This window comes from Lonchura striata, chromosome 3 (genome assembly GCF_050655825.1).
Source record: "Lonchura striata isolate lonStrDom1 chromosome 3, ASM5065582v1, whole genome shotgun sequence".
Taxonomy (NCBI): Eukaryota; Metazoa; Chordata; class Aves; order Passeriformes; family Estrildidae; genus Lonchura; species Lonchura striata.
Genome location: NC_140705.1, coordinates 15724369 through 15745771, shown reverse-complemented (window position 1 = coordinate 15745771; position 21403 = coordinate 15724369). Strand labels below are relative to the sequence as shown.

The following is a 21403-nucleotide window of genomic DNA, read 5'->3' as shown; positions in this document are numbered from 1 at the left end:
GGTTATTACATTGAATAAAGTTGTATGTTCCAAAGGAATACTGAGCAATAATTTACCATGTTTTTAAACTACTCTTGAAACAGGGCTTTTAGTTTGATTTATTACTTAGTGGTCCATTAGTTTTGATGGGCTTGTTTGAGTGTATCTAACAATGATCTAAATTAATTCTTTGCTCAAGAAAAATAAGTTGCATAAGTAGTGGAATAAAACTATATCAAAAGGGGCATTCTTTTTCTAGTTCAGTAGTAAAACACATAGTTGTCATTAGAATTATGTGCTTTTTTATGATAGTGTTACAAATCTGTCATGTAGCAATGAAGTCACAGCTATAAACTTGAAAGAGCCACTGCTAACCTGCTGAAATCAGTTTTCATCTTAAAACACCAGTCTGCATCTATGTATTTTTTCCTTAAATACCTGTGTTGCTTTTAGAATCAGTTTCACTTGTAGCGTGTCATTAACCTGCTCTGTCCGTTTAATAAAATGCTGTGTTGCATTGTCACTTTCATGACTGCTTCCCAGAATGAAAGTACTTTATGTTGCGAACAGTGCATAAATATTTAATCAAATTAAAATTTATTTTTTAAATCTCAAATCCTTTTTTTAAGAACTGGAATACTTGGCATAGACAGCATTACTCTGCCAATTCAAAATGCATGTACTGCAGAAAGATGTAGCATATTCAGCTTGCTTATATAGACCATAATTAATGCTTGTGAAACAAAGAGGTTTTCCTTTAGTAAAAAGATTGCTTCAAACATAAAATTATTTGTCTTCAAGAAATCACATTTTATACCTACCAGAGCTTTTGCTGTTCTGCAAGTGAGTCTTACTTGTTCAGGGCCTTCACAAAGTGTGATGAGAACTTGTATTTGAAGTGAGAATGAGGAAAATTTATGTGGCAGTGGATTGTGGCAGTTCTGAATCTAATTAGGGATTTTGCATGTTAGAATAAGCTATGATGGAAATAAAGAGGTGGATCAGTCAAAGAGGAATTTAAAAAGGTTTACTATTTTGAAGTTTATGACATAGCATAATAATATGCATATCTTTCTTTGGCAATTTTTAAGCAGAAAATACAAAGTAAAGTTTCATAACAGCTGGCTTTTTGCTTTTCTTTTTAAGTTTCTTTCAGGATGGGTTAAAAGCAGTTGAAAGTCTCAAACCTTCAATTGAGACACTCTCGACAGATCTTTATACAGTGAGTAGCAATCTTGCATGTTTGTGTGGTAAATTTAGTTTTTTACAGTAGAAGCATGATCATTTTGGTTCAGGTTGCCTGACTGTTTTAATAGTCAGCATTTAAGGTTTAAAGTAGATTGTTGGTAAAGTCTTGTTTTAATATGGCATTCAGAAGTCTTAGTTTCAGTTCAGGACCACACTGTGTAAAATGTTATGAAAACAGTCTTTGCTCAAAAGTGTTATTTAAGTAGAAAATAACATCTTTTCTTTTTGCTTTCATTCTCACTGAACATTTCTCAGAATATGAACCAATTAAGCAGCAAATTTGAAGGACCTGCGATGAAAATTTAAAAAATGTTATCTTTAACCTGTGTTTTTCTTCATTCAAGATTAAACAAGCACAAGATGAAGAAAGAAGACAATTAACACAGCTCAGAGATATTTTAAAATCAGCACTCCAAGTTGATCAGAAAGAGGTGAGCATATAAGGTGGTTTAACTTTGGAACACCTATTTTAATTACTTGTAATGTTAATATCCAAATAAAATTATTTTAACTTTTATCAGACATTTAATTCCTTTTGTTAATTCATTTTTGTTTTGAGGCTGATGCTGAATGTTTCTGACAAAAGCATTTAAAAAAAAAATAATGCCCACTAAAAATATGATACTGAAAAATAATTTATTTTCATTACCACTGTTGTAAAATACTTCAGATGGTCCACTGTTGCTCAAACTGAGAATGAAAGAACTTGGGCAGTATCAAGAAGACCCTATTTGTGGAACATTATCTCACAATATTGTTCTAAACTGTATAATGATTATGTGAAACTGAACTTCAAATCCCAAAACACCTCTGTCATCATCTGCAAAAATGACAATCAAGTTTTTTACTCAGCTGCAAAGTGCCAGTGTTCAGATTTGCAAGAGCTGCGTCAGTTTGGCAATCCAATAAGTATGTTTTGAGTTCAAATTATGATTGCTATTATATTTAATGAATTCTGGAGTAGTTTCAAACTCTGACCTGGAAGTAAGCATCTTTTGTATAATGTAATCCTAAATATTGGGTCTAGTTTTATTTCAGACTGCTAGTGCCTCCCCTTCATATAAATAAAAGTCAGCCAGCTTCCTTTGTGTGGCTGCTGGGCCATGAGTAAGTGATGAATGAGCCACACCCCCCCTTCACTTTTCAGATTCTTTTTCTGAGAGGGATCACAATGAGATAGTTTAGTCTACAGAGCTCAGACTTCCTTGATCTTTTCCTGTCTTGCTTTGGTCTTCCTATAAAAATTATGGTGACTCCTAGCTCTTAGTGGTGACAGATGATTGTTGTTGAGCAATGTAATCTAGTGAAAGGTATCCTTACCCACAGCCAGGGGTTGGACTTTAGGATCTTTAAAGGCCACTCCCAACTCAATCCATGTGATTCTGTGACTTGCTGGCAGGCATTTGGAACGGTCTTGAACACTCCTCACTTTGTTACCTTGGGAAGTTTGTGATAATGACCATTGTGTACAAAGTCCCACAAGATCAGCAGGCACTTCCTTAGAGTTTACCTGGCATTCAGGACTCACTGATCTGCCAAAAGCTTCCAAATTTGAGCTTGGTAGAATGAGAGACCTTGTGGAAATGGTGGCTGCTTTGGGTTAGGCATTGACTGCCCACTCCCAAGAAGGAGTCTTTGCTGTTTAGGGTGTGTTAGCAGGTGTCCTCTTTCACCTGGGTCTTTGCTCAAGAAGGATAGCAGAAGCAGTTTGCTTTCATGGTTGCTGGGAATGTCTATCAGTGATACTGATATTAAATATATATGGAAGATGTGGCAAGTACACATCTTTCACATATGCAAAAATTAATAATACACATACATTTATTATTTCTACTGGGTTTGTGACATTTAAAAATACAAGTATAAAAAGTGCTTTATGCTAGAATCATTATTTATTAATTCTTCAAATTTAGATATAGAAGCTTACCTGCAGAGCATGAGAATTACTATAATTATTTTTAAGGCTTTTTGAAAACATCAATTAATCAGTGGGATGCCAAAGAGTTCATATATAATTTATTGTACAACCCACTAATATTATTCTTGTTGCACTGTAATTTTCTTTCCTGTAACTGATTTCTTTTTCCTTCCTGAAATGCATTTACATTTTGTGACCGAAGTCTAGGAGAGTAAGTGTTACTATGTTTTAATGAAAATAGTGGCATGATTTCTATTCAGTTTTCAAGAAACTGGATTTTTCCTCTGAGCTTTTGTCTGTTGGCATGAAAAGACTGGTCCTTTCTCCTCTTTGGTGTATCTTATTACAAAAAAACCCCCAAAAACAAAACAAAAAACAAACAAAAAAGAAAAACATTATAAAAAATTTATCAGATTCTTTTTTGGAAAGAAAATTGTTGTAAGACAAATTGGTGATTTCCTTTGTACTTTCTTTTAGAAATTAAATCCAGTTGCTTGATTTGACATTCTTGCAATATTTTTAAGATATATGTATTTTTAATTAAAATAGACTTAATGTATGAAGTACCAGAATGTTGACAAATATTGTTCATGTTATGTTTAAAAAGTTTAACACACAAAAGCACTCTTAGAGAACCTTTTTTTGTTGTGCCTATATGCATAGTTTCTTCCTGCACACAACTTTCTCAAACCTTGTTTGTATTGAAACTTCATTTTTAAATGTCCTATTGAGTACACCTTCATAATTTTTAATTCTTAAGCTTTTGTTTTTCAAATGTAGAAGTTCTGCAAGTTTCAGAGTCAACCTTAAAGTTGTATTACCTTAACTGTCCTTTTTCCCATGACCTTGGGTGAGGTCACCTCCTGTGACTGTAGTGTTTAGATTAATTTCTGCTTCTATGTTAGAACCTATATTTAGACCACTGTAAGATAGGATAAATGTTGTGTTTCTTGACAAAAACTATGGTAGTTTTGCAATAGGAGAGGCTGGCTGCAGGGGGTTTTGATAGATATATATTTTGGAGACTTTGTGGGGCTGTAATAGGGGTAGGGATGGGATAGATAAAGGATGGATCTCTGTAACATCCTCCTGGTAATGATCCTGCAAATGTCAGAGACACTCAGGCTCTAGGAGAGTTATAAGAGCTTTTTTTTGGCTACTTTACACACAGGAATGATCTAAACAATCTAAAAATCCCACTCCATGGGAGCTGTGGAATGGCTAGCCAAAATTTGTTGTGTATAAGTTGAAGCACCTTGTATGAAAAGTTCTGTTATGTTCATGTAGTGGAGCTGACAAATAGGATCTTAGAATATCTCTTATCAGTAGTCACAGACCATCTTTAGAGACTTTTAGCTCTTCTGTTCAGCTTGACTTAAGAGTCAGTATATCTTCATAGACTTTGGAAGAAAGAATTTCAAGCCTGTCTATGGTCAGTGAAGTGATTCATTAAGAATATGCTGCAAATTTTAAATGATTCACTTATTTTTATATGCCTATCTACATTTCAAAGTTGATAAAGTGGTTTAAGTTCAGTTCCTTAGGCTCGTGTACTTCAGCCTATTCTGATTTTGTTAAGTTCAAGATAGACTTAAAATGACAATACTCTGCACTAGGTGTGTGTCCTCTAACCTGCAGTAATCCATTTCCTCCCATAGGTAATGTACATTGTTTCTGCTCCTCCAATGAGGCTATTGGGTCTGACCCTGTTATCTGTGATTTCTATCTCTGTTTTGTGCAGTATGCAAACCAGAAATAGGGGAAGATCCTTGGAGTGCCTGCTTATGGAAAAGGCGTGCTGAAAGGAAGCATGTTAATTGTGGTGGTGATTTGTGGGGTGGTTACCATCTCTTAGAAGCTGGATCGAAATCATGTACTTATTGTCAGACAGCTGTGGAAAACCATCATTTAGCAGTCATGTTGGGCAGTATTGATCTCGACATGACCTGAACTGAGAATTTAAAATGAACAATATGTTTGTCCTTAAGATCTTTTCATGAAATAGTATTAAATTTTTTAGATACTGTTCACAGTGATGTGGAAATACACGTCATCTGCTGCAGTTTCCTCTCCTGCTGAAATAAGGCAGGAAGCTTGTATTATTGGTTTGCCAGTTTGGCCAAACACAGCAGCTGAGCATAAACAGATGAAGGGAGGTAGCTGAAATGAGGCAGAAAATAATGCACAAAAAGTAGCAGCACTGACTAATGGGAATGCTACTATGAGCAGGTGTTGGAGGTCACCAGTAATCTTTACATAATTGAGGATGTGAAGAACTGAAATTAATTTCCTGTCAGGCCTCTAATCTTGAGAATAGAGTTCCTTTACTGGCTAATGGGAGGCAGAGATCAAGGCATTGGTAGGGTACAATAGGCAGTGTCAGATCAGATTTTCTTCAAAAGTCAGTAAATGTATGTGTGCAGTGGTTTTTAATGAGTGACAGGAATATTTAAAAAATGTTGTTCTGTCTTTATATTGTGCAGAGTGCAAAACTAAATAATTCTATGTAAACAAACTAGAAAGGAATGATAAACAGACTGGTTTAAATCTAAAGAGATGCTTTGTCAGGCACAGACAGCTAAGTGGTAGTTCTTTAGGGCCTTTAAAAGGCTCAGATGATGTTGTAGCTACCTGGTATGGCTTCCTGGATCACTTGCTGAGAGAAAGGGAGAGGGCACAGGTTGCTTCTCTTGAAAAGGATCAACAAGGAGTGCTGCATCCTTTGTGGAGCTGAGCTCATGGCTCACAGGACCACTGAGCTCAGGCAGTGTATTCAGGATGAGCCTGAAATCCTGAAGCTTGGAAATATGGAGTCCTAAGTCCTCTGAACAGAGGTGTAGGTCCCCACCATCATGTTTAGAATAGCTTATAGTAATATAATTTAGCTGCTTTTGATTTTTTCCTTACCGTACTAGTATTATATGCTATATAAAGCACAAGAGTAATTATGTCCATAGAGCAATGATAATAGATAAGAAAAAAATGAAAATTTTAATAATAGTCACTGTTATTGTGTGCATTTAAAAGTCCATTCTGTCACATTACTGCTATTAATATGGTGTGACACATCAGATTCCTCATTTTCAGGTTCTTATTTTTTAAGAAGTTGGACCCTTACAGCAGTGGGTCCTGCCTCTGGGTAGTTCTGAGAGCAGTGCGAAAGGTTCAATTAACCCTTGTCTCTTCCTGTCTCAGATTTTACTTTCTTCCAGGTATCTTGCTTTAAATTACTCCTTTTTGGAAATGACTTTTCAGTTTTTCTGTATGACTCCTGAACTATGTTTCCAGGAGAACTCTTCTGCTTTTCAGACAATAACTTGACTCAGTTTCCACAAAGAAAATAACTTCTTCAAATTGATGTATGTAGTTATCTTTTCAGTGGAAGAGTACACTAGCAATTGCAGGTAATAATAGTCTTTAGTGTTTATACCTTGATGTGTTTACGTGAGTCAGAAAGGCCACTGCTCAATTAAGTTTTGGGTTAAAGCCTCTATATATTAAGACCAAGAGCAAATATAAGTAAAAGCAAGTAAAAAGATTTTGTCAGGTGCTGATAATGGATACTTCTTAAATGTTTTTTGTGCCCTCTGAAAAAACAAATGGATCTTGTTCTCTCTCATTGGGGAAGAAAATTGTACTTCCTTGGCCTGTTGGATTAGAGCAGGAAGAAAAAGCTCTGAAGCTCATTAATGGGAGACTAGTTTGATTGAATGTGTGGAATACATCACAAATTGCTGTTGATTATTTCAGGATTCTCAGATTCGTCAGAGTACAGCTTACAGTTTACATCAGCCTCAGGGAAACAAGGAGCATGGCACTGAGCGGAGTGGCAGTCTGTACAAGAAAAGTGATGGGTAAGTACTGCTGGAGTCTGCTGGGAGAAATATTAGGTCCTAAGAGCTCAAGCAATGTAATAAAAAATATATTTTAAACTGTCACTTTTTTTTTTCCCCTTTAAACTAGAATCAGAAAAGTGTGGCAGAAAAGGAAGTGCTCAGTTAAAAATGGTTTTCTTACAATTTCCCATGGTACAGTAAGTATTTGTTTCCAGTATTTTATGTACATAGTTGCTAATACAGAAAGGCAAGCTATGCTGGTCTATATTTTTGATTTGGAATTAGCTAGATTCCTGATGCAATGTGTTTTGAATATGAGGGATATATTTTTTGAGTCAGCCTTTTAGAAATATATCAAGATATACACAGTATCTAAAATACAGCTATTTTAATATTCATGACTGTTAATGGGGAAAAAAGGGCTTTTTTAGTGACTCAGTTCTTGCAAATGTTCATATTTTACCAGGATATCTAAAAATACAAATTCTAACTTTTTTTTTTTTTTAAGTTATGGTTGGGCATTAAGCCATTTTTTAGATATGAGTTAAACAACTTTTTATATTTGCAAAATAAACTAAGAGTATGCTGAATTACTTTTCTCCCCCAGATTTGGTGCTGTTAGCTCTTTAGGATCTTAGGAGTAGCTGTTGGGGAAAATCAAGTCTTAAAACAACTTCTAGCAGAATGACAAGAAATAGAGAATTGGAAATTCCTTTTCATTACTTCTACCAATATTTGAACACATTAACTGTAACTATTAAACGTTTGTTAAAATTTTAAAACTTTATGCTTTCAAGGTTTGGACTTTTTGCACTTTGCCTTCAACTTGTTTCTGCTTTCCTGTAACTTTTTTTATATTGTTTTCTCAAAACTTTTAAGAAAGTTTCTTGAGGCAAAAAATAACTCAGTGTCAGTATTTCCCATTCTTGGTCTAATAAACAGTCCTGTTTCTTGTGCCTGTTATGAACTGTTCTGTTCTTCATCCTGTTATGCTTGTTGCCATGACTACAAGTTGACCCTGGCAGTAAAAATGAATCAATCTCTCATTTGTGCATCTAAGCACAAGCTGCTGCCTTCAGAATTTATAATCAGGAGTTAAGAAGGAATATAAAGTCAGGCCTGCAAAGCAGAGTCCTTACTATGGCTTTGAAATTGTCTACTCGTTTGTGCCTCTTCTCATTTGGATGTGTAGGAGCGTGTCTTTGTCAGACAGAAGTTTGTTGGTGCATTCTGTGCTGGTGTCTCCATGTGCTGTGATGGTGCCTGATGTTGGACACACTGTACTGGTACCAGTAGCTGAGGAAGCTCAGAGCTGGCAAAGGCTCTTGTGGAACCTCCACTTGTGGAGCAGAATTTGAAAATTTTGACTTGAAAGTACAGTTACTGAGTCTATCAAGATACTGTTTTCTTCTCTTTCTATAAGCTGTCTACCAGATGAGCTGACATTTTTAGAATCAGTATCTTCCCACTGAAATCAGTGGAGCTGGAAATCAGTTTCTAAGGCAGATATTCAAATATGAATTTAGATAGATGCATTTCACAGGTTTGGTCTTGATGTTTTTATATTACAACATTAGAAAAGTCCCTTCTAGTTTCAAAATATACTCCTAAAAGTTATTTTCACTTATTTGCTCACTTTCCCCTTATATATTGATGACAGCTTTATGTAAAAAATTAATTAATGTTTCACAGACACTGAAAAAGGTAGAAGTAATTTTTGTTAGTTAAAATTTTTCTAGGCTGCTCTGAATGTCTTCTGAGAATTTACAAGCTTCTCAGGGTTGATATCTTCTGGTCTCTGAAGTATTGTTCTCTCATCCCAGCAGTTAATCAGAATCTCAGAAATTCAGTTGTCAGTTTTGCTTTCTTTATCAAATACAAATTTGTTAATACTTCTCCTCGAAGTTCTAAGGATTCTTCAAGGATTTCTCTTCTTTGGTCATGTAGCCTCTCTTTATGAGGGACTACTTTGTCAGTCTCTAGAACAGCTGTCTTCAAGCAATTGCAGGTGCTTAGACTTGCCTGCCAAGTGCTCTCCTGATGGATGGAGAGAATATGTTTGATTCTCTGTCAGTCACCCAACTGTGACCCTGTCTGTGCCTGCCTGCATTGACGTATGTGCAGAAGTTCTGCTTTTAGATAACTAAAATCTTCAAAGAAATCAGCATTTGTACATTTAACATACATGGATGAAAAAACAATGATAGAAGAAGATTGAAACATGTAATTAGGAATTCCTAAATACTTTCCAGGCAAAAAGATTTCAGAAATATCAGACTCCTCAAAGCTGGATTTGTATTTGAAGAAGGTTTGCTGGTTGTTTGAAAAAAAGAATATAAGAGACTCCTTATCAAAACTTTTTTGTTGGTCTTTCTTTACTGCTGAAAACCTGCTGAAAAAGGACAATCTGAAGACAAAACAATCAGATTTCATCTTTTTATTCTGAAGTTGATCACTGATATCCAGAAAAAATGCATGATGAAATCAGCCAGCCAGTCTATTAAGTAGACATATTTGCTCATGCCTTTTGTAAAATCAACTCTATATCTCCTGTATTGTCACAGAGGCCTAACTTTTTGATTCCTACACTTCTGTTTGTTGCTAGAACATTTTATAAGTCAGTTTTGATGGATAGAGAGTTGCTGTTTTTGCAGGAAGGAACATGAGTTGATGCTCAGGTCTGTGAAATGGCATGAAAGGTGGCAGCACTTTTCAGGGTGTTGGAATGTTAATGTAGGTGCTCAAAAACTCAGCAGTATTCTGAAATTTAATCAGAGACTCGATCAGGAAAGTGAATCTCAGAAGTTTCAAACAAGTAGTGTAATAGTAGTTACATGTGTTACTCTTTTCCATGTCTAGGGTCTCCTAATCCTGCCAAGTGTCCGAATCAGTGTGGCTAAGGAGTTCACAAAGCTTTACCTCCTTTGTCTTTAAACTTCAGCTTCTCTCCAGGCAGCACCTGCCATGTGATGGAAGTGTGTTGTCCATAAGCAGCAGGCACAGGCCGGGGAGACTGCTGGAGAAAAGCTGTTACTCAGCTGCAGGGTGGAAGCATGAATGATGTGCTATCAGCCACATGCACAGGGTTTTTAATGCCCTTGTTAATGCTCACCCCAAGTTAGGAGTTCTTCAGATAAAAGCTCAGGAATTAAGGATTTCAAGATCAGCATATTTGCCCAGTATATGTTATTGTTGTTGCAGCCATTTCTGTGGGTTGTCAGACTGTGATACAAGAGTCCTTCTGCTGCTTTCTCCTGTCCCAAGGGACAAATCCTGTGGCATTGCTCCTTCAGACCCCTCTAAAGCATTTTATTGCATTCATTTACAGCTTCAGATTTCATAAGTTAGAGAAAACTAATTAGGTCCCAAATGCACTTCAGATCCAGTCTTGGGGCGAGGGGATTTTCTCTCAAACATTCTGATAGAGCCTGTGAGAAAGGTATATATGAGTTGCCCAGAGTCTATATAATTAATAATTTATAAATATTTTATATATTTATATATAATTTATAACTAAATATTAAAACTGTATGCACTTTTACTACCAAAAGGAAGGCTGGAATTTGAAAAGCTATTTATTAGGCAGAGAATACAATGTGATTGTCAATAAATTGTCATCTTGCTGCTTCTAAAACCTCTCTTGGGTATAATTTGTTTTACTTTGCCCAGCAAGTGACCTGCACATTTATTGTTTCAAAGCTTACATGACTTTGTTTTGTCTGTTGCTTATGCTGGGCAAAGCATGAGCCTACTATTTTTCAAGGACACCATGCTTGCTTTTTTTTTCCTGACAGGAAAAAAATACATAATTGTTTCCTTTCTTATGTTTGTCCATGGTTGTGATTTTTTTTTTAAACTGGTCTGCAGATATAATGATACTGTTGTTTTTAGGCCAGCTATATTGTTTCATTAGCTTGTTTCAAGGGAATCTGTAATGTTTTAACTTGTTGTCCCTTTGTTTTTTTGAATTAAATGTTTTCATCAATAAATTTATATGAGATTGTGAGAATATCTACATTTCTTATGATTCACTGCAAGTTAATAACATTATGTGATAGTACAGCTTAATTTGGTAATAGTTTTGTTTATATATTTAAACCTTATTTTAGCAACTTATTCTATAAATATTGTTAGAATGCAACAATAAGTGTGGTAATGTGTTTGTGAATATTGCTATCCTTATAATAGTTATTTCCTAATGGTTTAAATTATGATTTTTTAGATATTATTGTCTAGAGCAAAGGTTGACTAGTTAAATCTGCTTTCTGATTTAATTATTCTAAAAGAAGAGTGAAACTAATTTTCAGTTGTAGGAAGTGAAAGCCATTCCTCAAGTTAAGGTTGCAAACAAGTCTTTCTAGGTCCTACCCTAGATCTGTAGCACAGGTAGGTTAAGGGAAAGAAGAATGCAGATACACCATTTGAAAAGTCTTTGTAGCCTTTATGAATCTTTTAAAATGCAGGTTCCTTGTAAATCTTGCTCTTAGTAGAACACTGTCACTTTCTATTCAAAAAGGAACTAAATAGCTGAGAGGAACTTGACTAGAAAATATATATCATTATAAAATTCATTATTTCACTATATTTTTCAGTAATCAGCTAGCTCAGTTTACTTTCACATATGTTTGCTGCAAGACTTCTCCATGAAAACTTATTTTCCTTCACTTAGTTCCCTTTACTGATTTAAAAATTCAGCATTTGTTCTTAACTCGTTATCTGGGGACCCCTTAAAGGCATTAGCAGAAGTCAAAATAATTAATTATTGAAAACAGGGAAATTTTTAAAATTGAATGTCTGAGTGTTAAGGGATTAAATATAAGGATGAACCTGTCTCTTTTTTGTACCCAGTTGCTTCAGGTAAGTGTTCCTGGTTAGTGGTAATTAAAGAGATACTACCTTTCCTCGTTTCAAAATTCTAATGTCTATTCAGCTACCAGGACACAAAATAATCAAATAAAAGTAGCTTATGAACTATGATGTGAAAGAGAACATGAATGAAAACCTGGGGACCTTAAAACTTTAACAGCCATTTGTCAAGTCTTTTTGGCCAGTAGGATTTTATCCTGTGCTATCAATCTGCAGCTTTCAGTCAGTGTGGGTATACTAAAATGTGTATGTTTTATCTTCAAATAGGCTAACCGGCCTCCAGCAAAGCTCAATCTGTTAACCTGCCAAGTGAAAACAAACCCAGAGGAGAAAAAGTGTTTTGACCTCATATCACGTAGGTTTGTTGTTCAGGTCTTTTTACTTGCAGTTCATAGCAGAATTTTGCATTATTTCTGTGGATGTGTCAATAATCCACTAGAACATTTTTTACCATTGTAGAATGCTTTCCTTTATAAAATGCCCTTCCTATGATAATTTGACTTTTCAATCAATTATTTTAGCATAATGCAACTAACTGTGCCTGCTTCTTTGGAAAACCACTTGTATTTAAAAGCTGTCTTCACTTCTTTTTTCTATTTAATTTTTTACTGTCTTACAGCACAGTAACTATTTTTTGCTATGACATCACTCTTCATTACAAAAAATGTCCTAGCTCGTCATCTTGAGAAGTTGAAACTTGTGCACAAGACCAAAAGGTGCTTGTTAAACTTTTTAAAATTTAAGTCTGGTGGTTGCTATGCAACTATGAAGAAAATACTAGAAACATTTTTTGGTTTATTATCTCATAATAGATAAAAAGGTGAGATAAAGAATCTACATGTTAAACCTACCAAAACGGAATAATTTTTGGATCAGAATGGGATGATATGAAATAGTATGGTAGAACATTTCCTTTGTTTTTTAACTAGGATATTTTACTGAAATATGTACTCAAATTAGCTGGGGAGAAGAATCTAAGTGTATTCCTCATTTGTTCCTTTATTAAAGCATAAAGTTCTTCTGCAATTGTAAATGTAAGCTGTGCTGCTTATGTGAATAGACTTGAATGCTTGTGTGCAACATACAGCTAATTCATTTCTGCTCAAGCAACTGGGCCTCCCTGTTTACTTTTGCACTTTCTTTTTTTGTTGATGACTGTGTCATGTTTTGCCTGGTATCAGCTTATTTCAATGTTACCACACATTTGAAAAAGCATAACTGGTCTCTTAGCCTTCTCCAATGACTTTTTCACATTGTTTTACTGTAGAGTTAAAAAAATTCCTTTCTCTTTACAAAATGCAAATTGCTGTATCATGGCAAATTAAAATCTCTAATGTAGCACTTTCCTTTCTATTCTTTCATATATCTTCATTGTGTTAATATTTTTCATGCTTGAAGCTATCTTTTAATACCTCTTAGCCTGAGTATTTTTCAAACTTTATAAATTTTCATCTTAGAATTTTTTTGACAGGAACTTTACCTCTGTTGGTCTTACTCCAGCTCAGTCATTAAACTGTAACATATCTTATTCTTCATAGACTTAAAATGTATTATGCTTTTTTCTTTATAGTAGTACACTATAATAACAATGCTTAGAATTAGAAAAGTAGTAGTAAATTTAAAATTGTGAGCTTCATGTAATTGAAACAGCTTGGGGCTCATGCTGGTTGTAGTTTGGAATTTGTGTCTGGCAGATTTTTTTTGAAGTTTGTGATTACTGGATTTTAAGGCTCATTTGAACTTTAATTCTTTCTTACATACACAGATAAACTCAAATATGGACTCTATTTTACTCCCCTCCCTCCCAGCAGAACTTTATACTTGTGATTATGGAGGTTATATGCAGGACATGGAACATTTCCTTTGCTCTCCTGCTGCTTGTGTGATAAAAGCACAGCACTGAAGAAAGCAGCTTCTGTTTAAAAGGAAGCAAGCCACCTTGTGTAAACACGGATGTAATCATGCAGGAACTGTAGGCAGAAAGGTGAAACTTCTTAAATAGACTTTTTGTCTGTCAGCACACTCCAGTGACGAGAATAGAGACCTCAGGAATCAAATTATTTTAGATTTCATTGAGAGATTTCTGCAAGATGAGTTTTTCAATAACTTTTTTTAATCAGTGTGTGAATTATTTATTGTGCAGATGACAGAACATACCACTTTCAAGCAGAGGATGAACAGGAATGTCAAATGTGAGTTACTTTGCTAATATTATTGTTGATGCTGGTGATCTACTGAGACTTACTTTGAACTTCAGAAGTGCCATAACACTTAATAGCAAAATATTACTGCCATTTTAGATGGACATCTGTGCTACAAAACAGCAAAGAGGAAGCTTTAAATAATGCATTCAAAGGAGATGATAACACAGGAGAAAATAATATTGTCCAGGAACTGACAAAAGAAATTATATCTGAAGTCCAGAGGATGACTGGAAATGATGTTTGTTGTGACTGTGGAGCACAAGGTGACTCAATTAAGCATATTTCTAATTGGTAAAAATTCTTTGTCTCATGAGATTCTTTAAGCTAATGTTTTATACTTTCACTTCTACTCATTATTTCACAAAAATTATACACTTAGTAGAACACGCTAACAATTTAATAGAACTACTTTAGTAAGATTGATTTGCTATATGCTTATTATCAGAGGGGAGAAAAGTTACTAAGAAGCTTATTTTTCTCCTATGCATTTTACTAATTGTAGCTTTTGCTTACATAAATCAAATGAACTTACATAAAATACGGGTTAGTAATGAAAGATTTAGGTAAAACTGAGCAGCTAAAAGTTACTTGAACATTTTCTTAATACACCTTTCTTCTTTTTTTTTCATCATGTTTAACTAAGTGAGACAGGGAATATGTCTAAGGCTGTACTCACTTTGACAAGAATGCTCCTGCTGACTATTGTTTGCAGTGTTGGTTTTGTTAATCAATGAATTTCTACTTTAACCCTCTTCAAATTATTTTTAAAATCCTGCTGTTTCTGGTGTTCTTTTATGTTGCAGGGGCACTGCAGGACTTAGGGTTTTTTGATGTAAAAGTGTAGCTGCAAACATCTGCTCTGATGCTGTATGCACTTTACAAATTGATAGTTAATTCCAGCAATAAGTGTTATATAAGACTATGGGAAGAGTCAAGCCTGCTGTCTTAAAAAAGGAATGTGAATAGCAACGAACAAACTTTTATCAAACAAATTAATTGCTAAGCTGTCTAAATCTTCAGAAATTAATTATTTGGCTGAAAAATTAGGGAATGATGTAGTAAATGCAAAATACCAGGAGAAAAGACTGTCAAGGGCTATGAAAGGAGAGGGATGAGCCTTAATATCTTTGAAGTAGTTGAGTGAGAACCTTGTAGTGTGTGCTGTGTGTGCACTTCTGAATCACTTCTGCTTCACTTGGTTGAAAGTCTATATTTCAAGTACAAAAGAACCCCAACCCTGTAAATGTTGTTATTTCAGTTTAAATTGCACCTATACCCAGTTGAGAGTGTGGCACCATTATACCATTATAGTGGTGGTGGGAAAATGCGGTTCCTGAAAGTTGTTTGAAGAATGAGAAACTGGAGTGGTTAATGGGCTCCCTTGGACAGCAGTCTTTCACAAAAGTAAAATAAAAATTCTCCTCTTCACTTCTTTCAGCATTAAAAAAGATCCTGTTTGGTTTTTTTTTTTTTTTTTTTCAGGTAGAGTAAATATAAAGACATAAATTAACAGCAACAGAAAAAAAGAATAATTCATGTACAAGAATCTTATTTTACAGAATTTCATTTATGTATTCTGCATTTTCTAGATGAAATAATTGCCTGAATAAATTTTCATTCTGTGGGTGCCTTCTGTTCCAGATCCTACTTGGCTTTCAACAAATTTGGGAATTTTAACTTGCATTGAATGCTCAGGAATCCATAGAGAACTTGGTGTTCACTATTCCAGAATGCAGTCACTTACATTAGATGTGCTGGGAACATCTGAACTTCTGGTAATCAAATTACTTTTATTAACTTAAAAATAGTACTGCAAAAAATTTCTAACACAAGTATATCTTTTGTCACTTTAGCATGATGTTCTCATCCTGAAGTTGTCTCTGGATAAACACAATTTAAGAAAGCTTAATTTTTGAAGTTTATTGGAACCTTCTGGAACATAGTGTCCTACTGTAAACTTTTCCCTTATCTTAGAATTCAAATTAGTAGAGGCTTAATATTTTTTGTGTTTTCAAATCTTTTTATTATGAGTTGCTTTTTAAAAGAACTGTCTGACATATAAATGTGCTTCAGATTAAAAATTGGAGGACTTCACAAATACTTAACCCATTAATTATTTAGCATTATTTTAGAAGATAACTTTAATCCCCAAAGGAAGAAAATGTATTCAGCTTTGCTACACGGAGAAGTTACCACTTAGCAGCTGCTCCATGACAGTTGGTACGTGTGTTCTTACCCAGCATAAAGTATTTGCATTTATTGTATGAATGTCTTGATGGATTATTCTGCAAATTATTTGTTTGTGTACTAAATCCCAGAAAATTCACATCCAAAAAAAGTCCCTAATCTGTTTGTTATTGTTGACATAGCAGCAGACCAAGGAATCATAAGAGGTCCCAACTCACATTTTCTGTTGTTCTCTCCTTGTTACGTGTGTGACTAATAACTGAACATGTTTATTAATTGAGTGGGATTTTGTTTTTTAACAGCTTGCAAAGAATATTGGGAATGCTGGATTTAATGAGATTATGGAATTCTGTCTTCCAGTTGATGAGGTGGTCAAACCTAATCCAAGCAGTGATATGTAAGTAAAGAGCCACTACTTCTGAGAAAGGCAGGCATTTAATTTAATATTGCTAAGGGGCTGTGACATTATGGTTTGCACTGGCAGGCAATGGAAGATGTGTAATATCTTATTTATGGTCTTATAGTTGAGGAGTAAACCTTTCTTCTGATGCTTTGCATGCCTGTTTTATTGAGTTTTATCTGACTGTACCTACTCTAATAGTAAGGGATATCTTACCAACCCTTTGAATCATGTTTTTTGGGACAGAAACAAATTAATTGTGACTTGTTTGGAACTTTAAAGTCATACAAGGATAGGGATTAAAACCAAAGCAATTAATTTTGTGTTATTTGAAAACAAAATAGAAAGAGTAATAAAGTGCACATTTAATTGAACGATACAGAACAGCATTGAGAAACTACACCTAGGACCAGAGTCCATGTGGAATGAAGACAGAACATTTAACTGAATTCCTCGAAAGCACAGAACAGTGATGGCAGAGATACAGCAAGGACAGCTGCCTACTTGGCTGGATACTACTCATCATGAAAGAGCTAGTAAACAAAGCAGAAACATATCCAGAAGAATTGGCTCTGGATGAAGCTGATTTTACTTTAGGTGTATTTTTAGCATTCTGACAAAACTAGCGTTAAAAAAGGCAGTTTAGGTAATTTTTGACTACTGTTATCTGTAGTAGCGCGGCATGCGCTCTCCTCGCCGCGGCACCCCGAGCGGTGCCGTGCTGGGCTGCGAGAGGGAAGAGAACGGGCGGCCGCTCCCCCTGCGAAGCTCTGCTGTCCCAGTCGGTGGCGCGGGGACAGACGGAGGCGACACGGGACTTGGGGGTGAACAGGATGGTTTTATTCAGCGAGCCCCAAGACCCCCTCGGGGGCGGGAGCAGAGGTTTTATACAAGAATTCAGGGAGACAGGTATAGGAACAGCAACCAATGAGGGAATAGCAGGGGAGGAGTTTAGGGCAGAATTAACCCATCACAAACCTGTCAGGGGAAGCAGGGGAGTGGAATAACACAAAAAAAGCAATAGGGTTTCGAGTCTCACCAAACAGACAGGGAATGCTCTGGAAGCAGAGGAGGGGGCTAGGATGAATGACAGGGAAGGTTCCAGGAAAAGGGGTAGGGAAAGGGAAGATTGACAACTTGGAGATGATGGAGTTAGGGGAGAGCTAGGGAAGATTGACAACTGGGGAGAGGAGGAGATTGGGGGGTTGGGGCGGGGGGGGGAACAGATATTGAACAAAAATCAAAGACACACCACCACAGTTATCAATAATAATGAAGAGTATTAATATGAATAATTTAAATTACTAATAATTTTATCATATGATGAATCAATATAAGAACACTTCTAAAAATTTGTATTTTAAAAGATAATTTACTTTGATACCTCTGCTTATCAAATTTGGGGCTATTTTATTGAAATGAGAACCTGAATACTATCGATTGCTTTATGAACAAGAGTTATCCATTGATTCAATTTATTATTTATTGGTTTTTTTTTACTTCTTGCCCATTACATAGTAACTAGATTATGAGGTGTGGCTTTGTTAATTGTCTTCTGTGCAATGCTGCGTTCATCCCAAGAGCTGGTAAGGAGTTATGCCAGGTGGCAAGTAAGCTCCTGCCTTGCAGTGATGGGAAGAGGAGTAGATGTGTTACTGGGCATCTACAGCAGAAGTGATAACTTGTGTTGAGTCAGGTGGACTAAGCTGTCATCTTGGTTTAGAAATATGGCTAAAAGGTCCAACACATCCTCCCTGTTACAGTTGTGGTGAAGAGTTTAAAAAACATACTCACTGCTGTGAAGTCAAATTCAAGGCCTGGATGGTCTGTGCAGAGGTATAAGATAGATTTTTGTGTTTGTTTGGGGTTTTTTTGGGTTTTTTTTTTGTATCCCAAGCCTTCCATCCCTTTCCAGCATGTGCAGGAGTACCAAGTCAGGTAAACATAAAACTGCAAGACAACATAAACCAGCATTATGAAGCTTTGATTTATCTTCTATACATAGAGCTGGATAGTCTTAATCTCAACACCATCACAGAGTTTGGAGGAAGAAATTTGTGGTCCAAATTCCTATTGGATATTTTATTCATTTTCTGTAACTACATTTCATACTTGAAATATGAGACTGCATGGTTACATGAATATTTAAAAAGAAAAATTATCATAATGAATTATTTCAAATAACTTGCATGTATTTATGGAAATGCTAATGTGTATCTTCAGCTGAAAGTTATAGAAGTAAATCATATTCAATTTCAGGAATGCAAGAAAAGATTACATTACTGCCAAGTATATTGAGAGAAAATATGCAAGGAAGAAGCATGCAGACAATGCAGCTAAATTGCATGCTCTTTGTGAAGCAGTGAAATCAAGAGACATTCTTGGATTAGTTCAAGTGTATGCTGATGGTGTGGATCTCACAGAAAAAATTCCACTGGCCAATGGCCATGTAAGTGTTGTAAATTTTATTAGACAAATTGTTGTAAGTGCAATATGCATTCATTAATTAAAAATTATTTGAAATAATATCTGAAACACTGTTCTGAGGGCATGTCCTTTTAATGATGTAATTTAACAATAAAAAAAGAAGATACTAAATAGTTTAATCTAAAATTATTTCCAAGTAATATCTTATTTTAAATTTATTAAAATTAAACATTAAATAATTCAATAATCCATTAGTTTTCAACCCATTTATTTATTTATTTACTTTAAAGGAACAAAAGTTTTCACAGATGTTTTAATGGTAGCATGTTTGAGTATTTTGCAATTACGTGTTTTATTTGATTTAATTAATGTCTTACTTAAATTTCTTCTTCTTCAGAAGAAGAAACAAATATCTTTTTTCATTTTATTCTTAGGAGCAAGATGAAACAGCACTGCACCTTGCTGTTAGATCAGTTGATCGAACATCCCTTCATATAGTTGACTTTTTAGTGCAGAACAGGTAAGTATGGAAAGCTAAATATTGACATTGCTTTTATGTAAAGTAATATAAATACTAAATAAATACAAATACTAAAGTACTAAAGCTGTATTTGCAAATGTAATTTGATTATTTGAAAATCTTCTAATGAGAATGAATAATAATATAGGGTAGGAAACTTATGTTTAATTACCTTTTTTCTTTCTTGTACTCCAAAAGTGGCAATCTAGATAAGCAAACCTGTAAAGGTAGCACAGCCCTGCATTATTGCTGTCTAACAGACAACGTTGAGTGCCTCAAACTGCTGCTGAGAGGGAAGGCTTCTATTGAAATAGGTAAAAGGGTAATGTGTACTTCAATTTCCTATTTGTCATTGCTTCAGATAAGAAACAGTGAAGTTGGAATAAGTGCATTTTCTTCTCCATTGTTTATCATAACTACCTTCTCCATTGTTTATCATAATTCTGTAAATCATTAGAGAATCAGTATTAAGTTTAAAATTGACTTATATATTACACTTAGTTTTTAAGCAGGTTTAGAGTTTTAATTGCTTTGTTGTCAGGTTATATACTGCCATTTCATGGCGATCTTTCATATGTGTGTATGGCATGTTGAATTGCTACTGCTTGTTGTGTTCAGACGGTTGATGTGAGTTGGACCTAGCTATAAAAGAAAGAGATGAGTTTTCATGTGTGTTGCTCTAGTACTTTACTATGCAGGTTTGTTTTTAGTAATGGACTTGTTAATAGTGACACTTCTCATAATACATTTCTTTTTTTGCTGTAATATAGCAAATGAAGCAGGAGAGACACCACTTGATATAGCTAAACGTTTAAAACATACTCACTGTGAAGAGCTGGTGAGTATTGTGTCATTGTGTGTGCATTTCATGTCTGATCATTTAACAGTTTACAACTGAATATTCAGTGAATATATTCCAGATGCGATAGTGGTGTAGAAATAGTTATATCCTCAGAAATAGTCATATGCTAACATAAATTTATATGCTTTTAAGGAGAAAACAATATTTTTCTTTACACGCAAGGCAATGGTTGAGTCATGTTTTCCTGGAGGTATTTAGAAATGGTGTAGATGTGGCACTTAGGGCTATGGTTTAGTGGTGCATGTGGCAGTTCTAGGTTGAACTTCATGATTTTAAAAGTCTTTCCTAACCTAAATGATTCTGTGAATTTTAAGTGTCGGACATCTCCTTGAAATCTAGTTACTAAAGTACTTTTTATGTGTGAAGGCCATGGATGAAGATACCATTATCTTGTTGCCCAAAGAAGTTGTGGATGCCCCATTGTTATTAGGGGGGTCAAGGCTTCTTAATAAGTCACTCTGATTCAAGGAAACTGCCATTGCAGTTAATGTCTTTGAACTGCAATTTCTAAATCAAAACAAATGTAATGTGGTGCTTCTTATCAGAAAATGGAGAATGGTTCATGAAATGTCTAGTTACTTTTGATTTATTTGTGTTGTATTTGGTAACACAGCTTAATTTAAATTTACTTCAGTGCAGTAACTTTCCAGATTGCTGAAATCAAGAGTCTTCCTATTTGTGGACTTTGTTTACTTTTAAAAATGTTGTTTTAAAATAAGTACTGCCCATAAGTGTCTGCAGTCATCTTTTTTTTTTCCTTAGCTTACTCAAGCACTGTCTGGAAGATTTAATTCTCATGTTCATGTAGAATATGAATGGCGGTTACTTCATGAAGATCTGGATGAAAGTGATGATGATATGGATGAAAAGCTGCAGGTTTGTATCAATATTATTTTTCTGTACACATCTGTGTAAGTGTGATGTTCATAATTATTTCAATAACTTTGCTTTTTACT

General features: G+C 34.9%; 1 protein-coding gene across 6 annotated transcripts in view; it reads left to right on the top strand.

Annotated features, from left to right (window-relative positions):
- ASAP2 (ArfGAP with SH3 domain, ankyrin repeat and PH domain 2) overlaps positions 1-21403 on the top strand; it is an 83043-nt gene that overhangs the window by 45449 nt on the left and 16191 nt on the right. For all 6 annotated transcript variants that reach the window (XM_021525431.3, XM_085574535.1, XM_085574536.1 and 3 more), the window contains 14 exons: positions 1126-1201; positions 1572-1658; positions 6896-6999; positions 7109-7178; positions 12115-12202; positions 13991-14039; positions 14148-14314; positions 15693-15826; positions 16541-16635; positions 18898-19087; positions 19500-19585; positions 19784-19899; positions 20356-20423; positions 21210-21323. In XM_021525431.3, the coding sequence (XP_021381106.2) occupies positions 1126-1201; positions 1572-1658; positions 6896-6999; positions 7109-7178; positions 12115-12202; positions 13991-14039; positions 14148-14314; positions 15693-15826; positions 16541-16635; positions 18898-19087; positions 19500-19585; positions 19784-19899; positions 20356-20423; positions 21210-21323 (1444 nt within the window). The remainder of the gene's footprint in view (positions 1-1125; positions 1202-1571; positions 1659-6895; positions 7000-7108; positions 7179-12114; positions 12203-13990; positions 14040-14147; positions 14315-15692; positions 15827-16540; positions 16636-18897; positions 19088-19499; positions 19586-19783; positions 19900-20355; positions 20424-21209; positions 21324-21403) is intronic.